This window comes from Mustela lutreola, chromosome 4, assembly GCF_030435805.1.
Source record: "Mustela lutreola isolate mMusLut2 chromosome 4, mMusLut2.pri, whole genome shotgun sequence".
Lineage (NCBI taxonomy): Eukaryota > Metazoa > Chordata > Mammalia > Carnivora > Mustelidae > Mustela > Mustela lutreola.
The window spans coordinates 120,960,087-120,976,304 of record NC_081293.1 but is presented as its reverse complement, the minus strand read 5'-3'; the positions used below and the strand labels follow the sequence as shown (position 1 = coordinate 120,976,304).

At 38.2% G+C, this 16,218-nt stretch overlaps 1 protein-coding gene across 1 annotated transcript in view; it reads left to right on the top strand.

The window, feature by feature from the left end:
- The window catches only part of HGF (hepatocyte growth factor), a 101,173-nt gene extending 85,219 nt beyond the window's left edge, over positions 1–15,954 (top strand). The window contains exon 18 of the mRNA XM_059170965.1: positions 14,328–15,954. Within this exon, the coding sequence (XP_059026948.1) occupies positions 14,328–14,426 (99 nt within the window). The 3' untranslated portion in view covers positions 14,427–15,954. The remainder of the gene's footprint in view (positions 1–14,327) is intronic.
- Positions 15,955–16,218: the final 264 nt, after the last annotated feature.

The window sequence follows — 16,218 nt, the reverse complement described above, 5'->3', positions numbered from 1 at the left end:
AGTGCTTTCTATGTCATTTTACCAAATTGAAACCCTTTCATTAAAATCCAGATTCAAAGTGTTATTCTACACAGTCTCTATCTATCTATCTATCTGGTTCCTTAAATTTACAAATATCTCAATTGCACGTGTTGCTTAGGAGAGCCAAAATTTTAAAGAGAATATTTGTAGTAATTTTAAAAATTTTAAAAAGAATATTTGTAGTAATTTGGTTAAAGTTTATAGTCCTATGAAGAATATGTTATTTCCTGAAGCACATCTAAGCAAGACAGAAAATGCTGAGCAAAGGAAATAATTCAAAAGAGTGTGTGATTACAGATTATATGTATTGTTTTATGCTTTTAAAAAGATAGAGAAGAGCATCAAAACAAAACCTATCAATCTGACCTAATAGCTAATTCCAAACTGACTCTGGGTCCTCATTTCTCTCAAATACTCCTGAACACCAGTCATTTTATTTTCACTATTTTATTTCACTTCATAAATGTCTTCACTTTTAAACTTCATGCCATGGGACACCTGGGTGGCTCAGTAAGTGAAGCCTCTATCTTTGGCTCAGGTCATGATCCCAGGGATCTGGGATCCAGTCCCAGGAAGGGCTCCTTGCTCAGCGGGGAGTTTGCTTCTCCCTCTCCCTCTGCCACTCACCCTGCTTGTGCCCACTCACGCCCAAATAAATAAATAAAATCTTTAAAAAAGAATAAACGTCATGCCTGTATTCAAACATTCCTTGTGAATACCAGGCTTCTCTTTAATACCCTCAGCCTTTAAATGTCACATAATTTCTCTTGGGAATCCATCCTCAACACCTGTTATCTAGAAGTCATTACTTCTCCAGCTCTAGGCTGGGTTTGTTGATGGTTCCTTTCCATTTGTTATGAGAATCTTCCTATGACTGCATGAGATTTATTTTGTTTTTTATTCTGTTTTGTTTTTAAAGATTTTATTTATTTATCTATCACACAGAGAGAGAGAGAGAGCACGCATAAGCAGGCAGAGTGGCAGGCAGAGGAGGAAAGAGAAACAGGCTCTCTGCAGAGCAAGGAGCCCAATGTGGTACTCTATCCCAGGACGCTGGGACCATGGCCTGAGCCGAAGGCAGCAGCTTAACTACTGAGTCACCCAGACATCCCTATTCGGTTTTGTTTTTAATGTGCAAACTGCCTCCACCCAGTTTGAGCTGCTCGGAGACATAAGCAATGTCTTGTTGTTAATATTTGTATATTCTTTATTTTGCACAGTAGTTCACCTGTTATGATACTCTATGGATATTTTACAATTATTATATTCTATAAACCAACCTCTTTTTGAAGGTTTATCAGTATTACACAGAAATGTGCAATTTTTGTAAAAATTAGGCAAATCTCAGTGAGGATTAAGAATTTTAGGGTTTCATATTTAGATTTGAATTAGTAAGTGAGACTATTTTTCAATGGTCTATTGTATTTTACACACCAGAGCACACAGTTGGAAAAAAGAGGAGTTATTAAATCTGAAGTTTATACATTTATATTTGTAAATGTGGTCATTAAAAATAAAAATGGAGAAGTAGGTTGTAGCTTGCTAATGAATGGAGGTGTTTACTTCATACAGCCTTATACAGTTTTGATTATGTCCGTGAATGTTTCTGCATCTGAGTTTCTTCCATAGAGCATTGATATCATAACATTGAGGGGGAAAGGATTGTATCAATGATTGCAAAAATATTCTGAGGCAACAATAGTCTACTTATTACATATGTGCAAATGTGCCATCTGCTGTATATCAAGAAGTTTCACAATATTGTTACTTAATTAACAAAAGGTTTTCATTTGATGACTTCTCCTAATGGAGAGAAATCAACTTGGGGAACACAGTACAATTAAATGAAGTGAGGAAAAGGCAGATGGATTTTCATATTTTTTTAAATTTTTTATTTTTTATAAACATATATTTTTATCCCCAGGGGAACAGGTCTGTGAATCGCCAGGTTTACACACTTCACAGCACTCACCAAAGCACATACCCTCCCCAATGTCCATAACCCCAACCCCCTTCTCCCAACCCCCCTCCCCCCAGCAACCCTCAGTTTGTTTTGTGAGATTAAGAGTCACTTATGGTTTGTCTCCCTCCCAATCCCATCTTGTTTCATTGATTCTTCTCCTGCCCACTTAAGCCCCCATGTTGCATCACCACTTCCTCATATCAGGGAGATCATATGATACTTGTCTTTCTCTGCTTGACTTATTTCGCTAAGCCTGATACGCTCTAGTTCCATCCATGTTGTCGCAAATGGCAAGATTTCATTTCTTTTGATGGCTGCATAGTATTCCATTGTGTATAGATACCACATCTTCTTGATCCATTCATCTGTTGATAGACATCTAGGTTCTTTCCATAGTTTGGCTATTGTGGACATTGTTGCTATAAACATTTGGTGCACGTGCCCCTTTGGATCACTACGTTTGTATGTTTAGGGTAAATACCCAGTAGTGCAATTGCTGGGTTATAGGGCAGTTCTATTTTCAACATTTTGAGGAACCTCCATGCTGTTTTCCAGAGTGGTTGCACCAGCTTGCATTCACAGCAACAGCGTAGGAGGGTTCCCCTTTCTCCGCATCCTTGCCAGCATCTGTCATTTCCAGACTTGTTGAATTTAGCCATTCTGACTGGTGTGAGGTGATATCTCATTGTGGTTTTGATTTGTATTTCCCTGATGCCGAGTGATAAGGAGCACTTTTTCATGTGTCTGTTGGCCATCTGGATGTCTTCTTTGCACAAATGTCTGTTCATGTCCTCTGCCCATTTCTTGATTGGATTATTTGTTCTTTGGGTGTTGAGTTTGCTAAGTTCTTTATAGATTCTGGACACTAGTCCTTTATCTGATATGTCATTTGCAAATATCTTCTCCCATTCTGTCAGTTGTCTTTTGATTTTGTTCACTGTTTCCTTTGCTGTGCAAAAGCTTTTGATCTTGATGAAATCCCAATAGTTCACTTTTGCCCTTGCTTCCCTTGGCTTTGGTGATGTTCCTAGGAAGATGTTGCTGCGGCTGAGGTCGAAGAGGTTGCTGCCTGTGTTCTCCTCAAGGATTTTGATGGATTGCTTTCTCACATTGAGGTCCTTCATCCATTTTGAGTCTATTACTGTGTGTGGTGTAAGGAAATGGTCCAATTTCATTTTTCTGCATGTGGCTGTCCAATTTTCCCAACACCATTTATTGAAGAGGCTGTCTTTTTTCCATTGGACATTCTTTCCTGCTTTGTCGAAGATTAGTTGACCACAGAGTTGAGGGTCTATTTCTGGGCTCTTTATTCTGTTCCATTGATCTATGTGTCTGTTTTTGTGCCAGTACCATGCTGTCTTGATGATGACAGCTTTGTAATAGAGCTTGAAGTCCGGAATTGTGATGCCACCAACGTTGGCTTTCTTTTTCAATATCCCTTTGGCTATTCGAGGTCTTTTCTGGTTCCGTATAAATTTTAGAATTATTTGTTCCATTTCTTTGAAAAAGATGGATGGTACTTTGATAGGAATTGCATTAAATGTGTAGATTGCTTTAGGTAGCATAGACATTTTCACAATATTTATTCTTCCAATCCAGGAGCATGGAACATTTTTCCATTTCTTTGTGTCTTCCTCAATTTCTTTCATGAGTACTTTATAGTTTTCTGAGTATAGATTCTGTGTCTCTTTGGTTAGGTTTATTCCTAGGTATCTTATGGTTTGGGGTGCAATTGTAAATGGGATTGACTCCTTAATTTCTCTTTCTTCTGTCTTGTTGTTGGTGTAGAGAAATGCAACTGATTTCTGTGCATTGATTTTATATCCTGACACTTTACTGAATTCCTGTACAAGTTCTAGGAATTTTGGAGTGGAGCCTTTTGGGTTTTCCACATATAGTATCATATCATCTGCAAAGAATGATAATTTGACTTCTTCTTTGCCGATTTGGATGCCTTTAATTTCCTTTTGTTGTCTGATTGCTGAGGCTAGGACTTCTACTACTATGTTGAAGAGCAGTGGTGATAATGGACATCCCTGCTGTGTTCCTGACCTTAGCGAAAAAGCTTTTAGTTTTTCTCCATTGATAATGATATTTGTGGTGGGTTTTTCATAGATGGCTTTGATGATATTGAGGTATGTGCCCTCTATCCCTACACTTTGAAGAGTTTTGATCAGGAAGCGATGCTGTACTTTGTCAAATGCTTTTTCAGCATCTATTGAGAGTATTATATGGTTCTTGTTTTTTCTTTTATTGATGTGTTGTATCACATTGACTGATTTACGGATGTTGAACGAACCTTGCAGCCCTGGAATAAATCCCACTTGGTCGTGGTGAATAATCCTTTTAATGTACTGTTGAATCCTATTGGCTAGTATTTTGGTGAGAATTTTCGCATCTGTGTTCATAAGGATATTGGTCTATAGCTCTCTTTTTTGATGGGATCCTTGTCTGGTTTTAGGATCAAGGTGATGCTGGCCTCATAAAATGAGTTTGGAAGTTTTCCTTCCATTTCTATTTTTTGGAACAGTTTCAGGAGAATAGGAATTAGTTCTTCTTTAAATGTTTGGTAGAATTCCCCCAGGAAGCCATCTGGCCCTGGGCTTTCGTTTGTTTGGAGATTTTTAATGACTGTTTCAATCTCCTTACTGGTTATGGGTCTGTTCAGGCTTTCTATTTCTTCCTGGTTCAGTTGTGGTAGTTTATATGTTTCTAGGAATGCATCCATTTCTTCCAGATTGTCAAATTTGTTGGCGGAGAGTTGCTCATAGTATGTTCTTATAATGGTTTGTATTTTTTTGGTGTTAGTTGTAATCTCTCCTCTTTCATTCATGATTTTATTTTTTTGGGTCCTTTCTCTTTTCTTTTTGATAAGTCGGGCCAGGGGCTTATCAATTTTATTAATTTTTTCAAAGAACCAGCTCCTAGTTTCGTTGATTTGCTCTATTGTTTTTTTGATTTCTATTTCATTGATTTCTCCTCTGATCTTTATGATTTCTCTTCTCCTGCTGGGCTTAGGGTTTCTTTCTTGTTCTTTCTCCAGCTCCTTTAGGTGTAGGGTTAGGTTGTGTACCTGAGACCTTTCTTGTTTCTTGAGAAAGCTTGTACCGCTATATATTTTCCTCTCAGGACTGCCTTTGTTGTGTCCCACAGATTTTGAACTGTTGTATTTTCATTATCATTTGTTTCCATGATTTTTTTCAATTCTTCTTTAATTTCCCGGTTGACCCATTCATTCTTTAGAAGGATGCTGTTTAGTCTCCATGTATTTGGGTTCTTTCCAAACTTCCTCTTGCTTCAGAGCATTGTGGTCTGAAAATATGCAGGGAATGATCCCAATCTTTTGATACCGGTTGAGTCCTGATTTAGGACCGAGGATGTGAACTATTGTGGAGAATGTTCCATGTGCACTAGAGAAGAATGTGTATTCTGTTGCTTTGGGATGAAATGTTCTGAATATATCTGTGATGTCCATCTGGTCCAGTGTTTCTTTTAAGGCCTTTATTTCCTTGCTGATCTTTTGCTTGGATGATCTGTCCATTTCAGTGAGGGGAGTGTTAAAGTCCCCTACTATTATTGTATTATTGTTGATGTGTTTCTTTGATTTTGTTATTAATTGGTTTATATAGCTGACTGCTCCCACATTGGGGGCATAGATATTTAAAATTGTTAGATCTTCTTGTTGGACAGACCCTTTGAGTATGATATAGTGTCCTTCCTCATCTCTTATTATAGTCTTTGGCTTAAAATCTAATTGATCTGGTATAAAGATTACCACTCCTGCTTTCTTCTGATGGCCATTAGCATGGTAAATTCTTTTCCACCCCCTCACTTTAAATCTGGAGGTGTCTTCGGGCTTAAAATGAGTTTCTTTGAGGCAACATATAGATGGGTTTTGTTTTTTTATCCATTCTGATACCCTGTGTCTTTTGATTGGGGCATTTAGCCCATTAACACTCAGGGTAACTATTAAGAGATATGAATTTAGTGCCATTGTATTGCCTGTAAGGTGACTGTTACTGTATATTGTCTCTGTTCCTTACTGATCTACCACTTGTAGGCTCTCTCTTTGCTTAGAGGACCCCTTTCAATATTTCCTATAGAGCTGGTTTGGTGTTTACAAATTCTTTCAGTTTTTGTTTGTCCTGGAAGCTTTTAATCTCTCCTTCTATTTTCAATGATAGCCTAGCTGGATATAGTATTCTTGGCTGCATGTTTTCCTTGTTTAGTGCTCTGAAAATATCATGCCAGCTCTTTCTGGCCTGCCAGGTCTCTGTGGATAAGTCAGCTGCCAATCTAATATTTTTACCATTGTATGTTACAGACTTCTTTTCCCGGGCTGCTTTCAGGATTTTCTGTCACTGAGACTTGTAAATTTTACTATTAGGTGATGGGGTTTGGGCCTATTCTTATTGATTTTGAGGGCATTCTCTGAACCTCCTGAATTTTTATGCTCGTTCCCTTTGCCATATTGGGGAAATTCTCCCCAATAATTCTCTCCAGTATACCTTCTGCTCCCCTCTTTCTTTCTTGTTCTTCTGCAATCCCAATTATTCTAATGTTGCTTTGTCTTATGGTGTCACTTATCTCTCGAATTCTCCCCTCGTGGTTCAGTAGTTGTTTATCTCTCTTTTGCTCAGCTTCTTTATTCTCTGTCATTTGGTCTTCTATATCACTAATTCTTTCTTCTGCCTCATTTATCCTAGCAGTGAGAGCCTCCATTTTTGATTGCACCTCATTAATAGCTTTTTTGATTTCAACTTGGTTAGATTTTAGTTCTTTTATTTCTCCAGAAAGGGCTTTTATATCTCCCGAGAGGGTTTCTCTAATATCTTCCATGCCTTTTTCGAGCCCGGCTAGAACCTTGAGAATTGTCATTCTGAACTCTAGAACTGACATATTACCAATGTCTGTATTGATTAGGTCCCTAGCCTTCGGTACTGCCTCTTGTTCTTTTTTTTGTGTTGAATTTTTCCGCCTTGTCATTTTGTCCAGATAAGAGTATATGAAGAAGCAAGTAAAATACTAAAAGGGTGGCAACAACCCCAGAAAAATATGCTTTAACCAAATCAGAAGAGATCCCAAATCGTGAGCGGGGAGAATTGGGATAAAAAGAGGTTCAAACAGAAAGAAAGAAAAAAAAAAGAAAAAGAAAAAAAAAAGAAAAGAATTTAAAAAAAGAAAATGAATAAAGAAAAATAGAAAAAAGAAAAAATATATATATTAGATAAACTAGTTAAAAAACATTAAAAAAGAAAAGGGTAAAATTTTAAAAAATTTTAGCAGAAGAAGAGAAAAAAAATGAAAAAGAAAAAAATTAAATTAACTGCAAGAATAAAAAAATCACAGGGAGAAAGCCATGAGTTCCTTGCTTTACTTTCTCCTCCTCTGGAGTTCTGCTGCTCTCCTTGGTATTGAAACCGCACTCCTTGGTAGGTGAACTTGGTCTTGGCTGGATTTCTTGTTGATCTTTTGGGGGAGGGGCCTGGTGTAGTGATTCTCAAGTGTCTTTGCCCCAGGCGGAATTGCACCGCCCTTACCAGGGGCCAGGCTGAGTAATCCGCTCGGGTTTGCTTTCAGGAGCTTTTGTTCCCTGAGCGCTTTCCGTAGAGTTCCGGAGGACGGGAATACAAATGGTGGCCTCCTGGTCTCTGGCCCGGAGGAGCGGTGAGCCCGGGGCCCCACTCCTCTGTGCACCCTCAGAGAACAGCACCCAGTTACTCCCGTCTGCCTGACCTCCAGCTGCGCTCCGAGCTCATCGAGCCTGCGACGGGTTCAAGGTAACACCGAGCTGTGAGCTTACTGTCAGCTCTGTCTTTGTAGCCGGCTTTCCCGTTCCAATACCCGCAGCTCGACACTCAGACACCCCCGATCCTTCTGTGACCCTGCGGGACCTGAGGACAGGCTGACCCCGCGTGAGCTTCAGCCCGGTTTAGCCTCTGGAGCGATGTCCCTCAGCGGAACAGACTTTTAAAAGTCCTGATTTTGTGCTCCGTTGCTCCGCCACTTGCCAGGAGCCGGCCCCTCCCCCCGGGGTCTATCTTCCCGTCGCTTTGGATTCATTTCTCCGCCGGTCCTACCTTTCAGAAAGTGGTTGTTTTTCTGTTTCCAGAATTGCTGTTCTTCTTCTCTTCGATCTGCTGATGGATTTGCAGGTGTTTGCGATCTTTAGATAAGCTATCTAGCTGATCTCCTGCTAGTTGAAATAGTCTCAGCCTGCTACTTCTCCGCCATCTTGACTCCTCCCTCCTTTTTGAAGCTTTACAAAGATATTGTCCAGTTTTCAGGACTCTGATTTTTTTAAAGTGGCTAAAATTCAAATGTAGCGATAGTTTAGAAGATAGGACTATACCCTAAAACAGACTTTATAGTCTATAAAAGAAAAATAATGAAAATTTGAAACTATGGAATTATAAAAGTGATTAAGGATCTTTAGAGGAGAGAGGAAAAGGTTCGCTTTGGTTGTTTAATGAGTCCTTCCAGTTAAGAGAGTAAGAATTTAGGGAAATAAGATTGATGTTTCAGTCAGGTAGTTTATGTACTAAGCAGAACCTTCTCATTCATGAACTCATGGAAGCTCTTACTCTGGATATTTCTTAAAATCTTCAATGACTTAGGTAAGCTTTACCCAAACTGGTCTCTTGGAATACTGCTTTCCAGGACACTTTAAAGCTGTAATGGAGACAAAATGGGGCTTGCATAACTTTTAGAGATGTTGGGATACTTTGTTGCAGAGTTCTCAAGGACCTTTTGATGATCATAAGTATTTTGAAGCTTCATGAGAGAGCATGGTATGGCGTATTCTTCAAATCTGCTATACTACAGAATCCCCTTAAAACTATGTAGACAACACACTTAGCACAACAGATCTGCTAAATAATGTCTAGAAAAACTTGATTAATGTGTTTATTTTCCGAATAGGAGTCAGTGGTAACTATATAGTTTGAGATTTCTATTGTCTTTCATAATCTACAATGATTTTTCTTTTCTAAAGAAAAATCTCCCATCAATCTTTCCTTTGGAAAATTTTGCTTTTCTATACTCAATTTGAGTAAAATTCTGGCACTTAGGAAAAGTTGAGCCATATTTTTCCCTGACTTATTCCATCTACTTGAACTCTCATATAATATTATTAACATAACAGGTGCCTGGTGGTTTAGATGGGTAAGCATCTGCCTTCAGCTTGGATCATGATCCCAGGGTCCTGGGATGGAGCCCCGCCTCCATCTCTGTGCTCAGCAGGGACTCTGCTTCTCCCTCTCCCTCTACTGCTCCCCCTGCCTGTACTCTCTCATTCTCTGTTTAATAAGTAAATAAAATCTAAAAAAAAAAAAAGATTTAAAAGAATATTGTTAACATAAAAACAAAGTTTATGACACAAAAATATGAAGGTGATACTACTTCACCCACTCAAAACTAAAAAAAAAAAAAAAAGAACAAAAATTTTTAATATTTTCATGTGTTACTAGCCCTCACAATATCCCCTCATCGGCTGAAAGTTCCATTTGGAAATGGGAGTGCTAAGGAGGAAAAAGATGAGTAAAGTTTATAAAAGAAAAGAAAATGAAAAGGGGGAAAGGAAAGGAAAAGAAGGAGCTGTGGGGAAGTTTTCTGGGGGTCTTTACATGACCCAAAAGTAAAGTCAACAAAAAGATCTAAAGCCTTATTCTTTATTACCCTCTTTCCTTTTTAGTCATAACTATCTGCATTTCCCAGATCCACTCATAATCACCAAGTGTAATGACTCATCCTAAAATAAATAAACATAGAGTCTGAGCATAGATCATTGGCATTCACAGTCAATATTCCGTTTTTATTCTTTCATTTTCTCCGTCCCTTTTTTATTTGCTGCCTTCATCAATTATATCTTAACTGTGATTCAAAGTAACAGGGAAAAACAAAGCTTTCTCTGTATGAATGTCCTTCTCTAACGCATTATAACACTCTTCTCAGCTTCAAGGGCTTCAGCATCTTTCCATTGCCAAAACTTACAGGTGAACTTGGCCGGAACTTTGGCACAGCAGCTAAACAGAAAGAACTAAAGCACCAGATGGAGTTACAAAGGCAAGACCTTAACCATCTCCTTGAGATCACTCCTTGGATGTGCTGTCACTGTCTGAACCAAATGTATCCAAAACTAAACATCAATCCCTTCCCTCCCTTCAATATTTTACTCTATAAAAAGCACGTTATTCTGGTTTACCCAAACCAGAATCCAGAAAGTTAGTTTTTAACTATTTACCTTTTACCCATTTCTCCCTGTCTATATCCAAACACATTCCAAGAGAACGATTTTATTTCCTGCATAAACGCTACAGCATTCACATGTCTTCATCTCCAGTGGCTCTTCCCTGACCCAAGCCACAGTTCTCCTTTGCCTTTATTACTACAATAATATCAAAGCAATTCTTCATATATACTCCAAACCATCTTCTATTCAGTTTCTAAAGTACATGTTTTAAAATAGAGCTATGTCATTCTAGTGCTTAAAAGCCCTCAGTGATTTCCCATTGGCCTGCTGATAGCCATATTGACTATCCTTGACTATTCAACAGTTCAACGCATGCATCACCTCTCTTCCTTTTGCCCACTACACTTATGCTATTTCAGACTTTTTCCATCCTAAAACAAGGTTAGGATCTTTCCTTCCTCGAAGTCTTTGCATCTGCTGTTCTTTCTGCCTGGAATTACCTCTTCCCCAAGCTGACTAATGCCTATTTCATCCTTCAGCTTAAATGTCACCAATTGTCCCCCCACCCACTCTCCTGACCCAGTTACACACTGCATATTTGAAAGTATGATACACTTCTATTTCAGAAAATTTACCTCAGTTAATCAAATATCTATCTATCTATCTATCTATCTATCTATCTATCCTGTCAGAGAGTAAGTTCCATGAGAACATGGGCTACGTCTAGGTTCTTCGCACATTTTCTCTTTAGTACTGGTTAAGCCCTACATGGTAAATATTTGTTACATGGATGTGTTAGTAATTATCAATAATTATCTGCTTACAAGTTTCTTTTTTCCCCCTCTCTGTTCAATTCCAAAATATAATGATATATACAATCTCTCAATTTTATTCACTACTGAAATAGTAATATCTTCAAATTCTTTTTTTTTAATTTTTTATTTTTTATAAACATATATTTTTATCCCCAGGGGTACAGGTCTGTGAATCACCAGGTTTACACACTTCACAGCACTCACCAAAGCACATACCCTCCCCAATGTCCATAATCCCACCCCCTTCTTTCAAATTCTTTTCATGGTAGTGTTGGGAAGGTGGTTTCTACCAGCTTTTGTCATACATTTTTGTTTTATGTGAGCAAATAGTTATTAATCATTTACTATGATTGTGCTAGGTACTGGAAATGTGATAGTGAATAAATAAAACTTGGTCCCTACCCTCATTATAAATACAGACAAGTGTGGGAGACAAGCACAAAACAAGAACGTGGAAGTGGTAACTGAGAAGTGCAAAGAGCTTCTGGAACATACAGCAAGATTTGGTTGAGCTTTTTGGCTCATTTTTCCTTAATCCTCTATATTGTTGTAGTTTTAAATCCTGGCAATGTGAATATTATCTTCCTATTTTTTGAACACTTCCATCATTGCATTACTAATTGTTTAAGTTTAGAGTTACTTTCTTTCATCTTCCCCTTCCTTTGTTCAATCCAGTTTCCTAATCTTTTAAATCCTGCTCCTTCTTCCTCGCATTCCCAAGAAACTTATGACACTTTTAGTAGATTGAGAGAGGTTTATACATTTATTATCAAGAGAATAACATAACTTCTCAAATGGTGAGACACTAGCATTTTTTTAAAGATGAAATTATAAAGGTTTTTTTTTTTGCTAGTGCAAGACTGATAAATGTTCCATCATTGTAAGTTTTTAATTATATTTGAAGATGATCTAATAATAATAATAATACATAATGCTTATTCAGTGATTTCTTTTTGCCAGGCTCTGTTTTATGTCATTTAATCATCATTACATTGTTACATAGGCAAGTTTTATAACTCTATCCATTCTAGAGAAAAGGAAGTTTTCAAATAATTTGTAATAAGAACACACTTGGGCATATTTTTAATATTAAATCTGCTTGACCCTTTCCTTCCATTCTGTTGAATGAACATTTAATTTAATTATTTTCCTGAAAAGTAGGGGAAACAGGGAAACTCTTATTTAAACAAGAAAACATTGCCATCATCTGTGCAGGATATGAACAAGAAGCTATTCAGAGGTCAAACTGTTTTTCAAGTACGCCTGGCCCAGAGTTCTGTGAGGCATCAACTAAAGGACCATGGCCTCCTCACCTTCAAATATGACTAGCTAAAGTATGAGTTGCTTGTAATATTAATTACTGTGGAATTGAAGGTTAGGAAGGTGAGGGGGCTAGTTTAGAAGGGGAGGATTCTTTATCTTTGGCGGGACAAAGGGATATAGCTTATTGACAAAGGAAAGCAACAAGCTTGTGAGATAGAAATAGTATGAAATTTAGAAAAACGTATAGCATGGTAAGAATTCAAAGGGGGCCCATAAAGGGGGAGACGATCCCAGAATTTATTCTGAAGCAAAGAAAAAAAAGTAATGGTGCCTGCCCTTTATTGCAGATACTCGAGGGTGTTTTATGAAAGAGGGAAACACCTTCAAAGGCCATTATTATAATCTTTTATGTAGGGCCACTTCAGTCCCAGAAAAAAATGTGATTTACCTATTTATTTTTTGCATTATATTATATGAAATCAGAGGTTTTGAAAGTTTCAAAGACATGCTAAAAATCACCTACTTGATTTACAGAAGAAAAAAAAAAAAGAAAAGTGGATGAGACAAATGACTTGTCCATGGTCACACAGCTAGAGGCAGAACTAGTCCTGGAAACAAAATCTACTCCGTTTTTTAATTCAACACCTTGGTTTTATTATTTACTTATTTTTATAAACTGAGATCATAAGTATAAAGTATGTAAGAGTTAAAACCTCAAAAGAACAGTAGTACTTAAAAAGAATTATACAAGAATAGTTAAAAAAAAAAAAAACAAACTTAAAATGTTGCTCAAGCAAAAGTGAGGTCCAGTTTACTTCATAGCCTAAAGGGATGTGGACAAAGGTCAGGCAGAGAAAGCCAATCCCAGGTAGAGATCTAGCAGACTCCTCCATAAGGAGCGAACCAAGGGGATGTCATTTGGCTTCCTTCCCCTCTGTAGTTTGTGATCCGACTCCATCCCTGACTGGGAAGGAGCCTTCTAAGGACAAGTTGGAGGATTAATTGTCTTGCAAAATGGAACAATGTTAGGACCAGCCTTCCCAACCTGTGGGGAAATAAACCTGCTAGAGCTAACCGATTCAGCAATCTGCAAGAGCTCCTGACCCAGAGACAATTCTGGTTTTCAAAGCAGCTTCAGAACAGTGGATCTGCTGAAGACTAGAATTGCTTACAATTCCTCAACTGTGATTGTGCAACCTGTGACTTTGAAACTGTAGCTCTAAGTTTCCCAAATACGGGGTTACACGTTGGGATTAAAGCTTATTAAAGAGTACTTACAGTTCCTGATATTAAACACATGATCTGTATATTACTCAGCCACCTACATCCATCAGTTTGAATCTTTTTTTTTTTTAAGATTTTTATTTATTTATTTGACAGATCACAAGTAGGCAGAGAGGCAGGCAGAGAGAGAGAGGAGGAAGCAGGCTCCCCACTGAGCAGAGAGCCCGATGCGGGGCTCGATTCCAGGACCCTGGGATCATGACCTGAGCTGAAGGCAGAGGCTTTAACCCACTGAGCAACCCAGGTGCCCGCATCAGTTTGAATCTTTAAACACTGTCTCTATGTACCTTGGAATATCATGAGCGTTCTCAGGATATATACAAGTCTAAAAACATAATAAAAAGCCCACCTTAGTCCAATGATCCTGTCTGGAAACTGTAGCATCTTTCTTTCACGAATGGTTCTGATGGGGAAGAGGCAGGGTTGTTATGTGGTCTCATTTGAAGTTTTATCTTTTTAGCATGTAGTTAAAAGTATACAGTTGCATGAGGCTGAGTTTTGTGGATTTTTTTCTTAAAGACAAACTGAAAAAAAAAACTTTTTATTAGCTTCACAATAAAGTTACATGCATTTAAGTCAATTGAATTTTTTGGAACTTTCTTACAGTGTTATGCTTCGAGTTTAGTGTATCTAGAGTCCAAAATTCTCTCCTGGGTTTTACTCAGAAAACCCATATGCCTCTCTCTGCCCGGATGTCCAATAGGTATTTCAAATAATTTCTTCCAAACCCAGGTCATGTGGTTTCCCTTTAAACTGATTTGCCTCTAATAGCTTTTGTTTTGTATTCCAGTTGTGGCAGCACTATCTGAAAAGGACGGAAACTCGAGTGAGAGCAGTGATCCATCCCATCCTTCTCTCCCTTCTCAGACCAGACGGCTGGGTCCTCTGATTTGGGCGCCGATTTATGCTTTGAAAATCATCATTCCTCTTCTTTTTTTAACCTCTTTCCCTGGGTGAAGCCCTTGTTATGTTCCTTGAATGATTTAGTGTCCTAAACTGCTAAATCCACTTTGGTTCTCCTCGAAACCGTCATGGTCTGTGTTGTTTCCATGATCTACAGAAAAGACACATATGAAACAAGCAGGCCACGCCTCCAGTCATTATTTGGCTCTCCATTTGCCAGAATACAGACCCCAAGCCTCTTAGTGACCTCAGAGCTCACTGAATACCTCTTCCCTCTTTGCTAACTGGGCTTCAGAGAAAGAAATACCATGTTAGCTGCTTGAAATAACAGTGATTTGTTTCATTGTTTCTTTTCATTTGTTCCTTTGTCTCTTGCCTTGATAACTTTGTTAGGGATGTTCTGTCTTCCTGAAATGGTTCTGCCTCCCATCTCCATTTCTGCTATATTCTACTTAAGTTTTTGAGTTTGACCCTAGGTGTAACCTCTTTTTGGCCTTTATCCCAACCAGCTGGCTGGCTGGATCCCACGTTCTTGTTCAGTTCCTGCCAGCCTGATTGTCTGGGAGCAAAACACTGCTCTAGATCTGTTCCATCTGTTTTTAGATGGATATCCTTAAAGAACCTATTTTCCTTGTAGCAACAGTGTGGGGAGATAACAAACTAGTCTTATTACAATACGTACTTAAAGCAAGTATTGATATAATTCTATAACTCACCTAGTGATAGTAGCATTATATTGAAAGGACAGTGCAACGTTACATGCTAAGTATTTTCCTCAAAGTTGTGAACAATTGTGAATAGTTAGTACAAAGGGAAAAAAGACTTAAATATTTTCCACAGAGGTGTAAATCGCCTTTATCACAGAGTTTGCTACTGTTCCCCCAAATCCATTCCCCACTTTCTCCTTAGTTATAAAATCCCCAGTATTTAGCTGGGCACATAGAGCCTAAGAGGCCATGTGTCCCAGGGACCCTTTCAGCGCAGTTTCCCATGTGACCAAGTTACCGCCAAGGCTCTCCCAGGAAGCATTACTAAAGGGAGGGGGCCCTCTGTCATTTCTTCTTCCTCCTTCATGCTGCTTAAATGTATTTTACCTATTGTTATGTATACATTTATTGTAACCAATTTTGTATACTTTGTGAGAAGAAAATGTACAATGGATCAATGAGTTTTAAAGAAGACAGGAAAAAATCAAAACAATATCTTGTTAAAATTAGGAAGACAAAATTATATTTATCTCATCATGAGTATTTTAGGTAATACTCGTGATGTGAAGATATACTGATAGTTATGAAAGAGTTGGATCTTATGCAGGGCAGAAAGTGGAATAGTACATTTTAAGCATATTCTACTAATGTTTCAATTTAAATTAACATATTTATATTCTTATGATAAAGAATGCAGTACATTAAAAAAAAAACACTAAAAATGCTAAAGCCTGATTATTCCATGGGAATTTCTTATATGGATTTTATGTACTTGTGAGAAAGGGGGTTTTATTTTACAATGGCCAAATTCTTAAGTTAAAGTGTATATCTAATGTAATGTCTGCTTTCTCGTCTTTTTTTTTTTTTTTTTTAAGATTTTATTTATTTTATTTGACAGACAGAGACCACAAATAGGCAGAGAGGCAGGCAGAGAGAGAGAGGAGGAAGCAGGCTCCCCGCCGAGCAGAGAGCCCGATGCGGGACTCGATCCCAGGACCCTGAGATCATGACCTGAGCCGAAGGCAGTGGCCTAACCCACTGAGCCACCCAGGCGCCCTGCTTTCTCGTTTT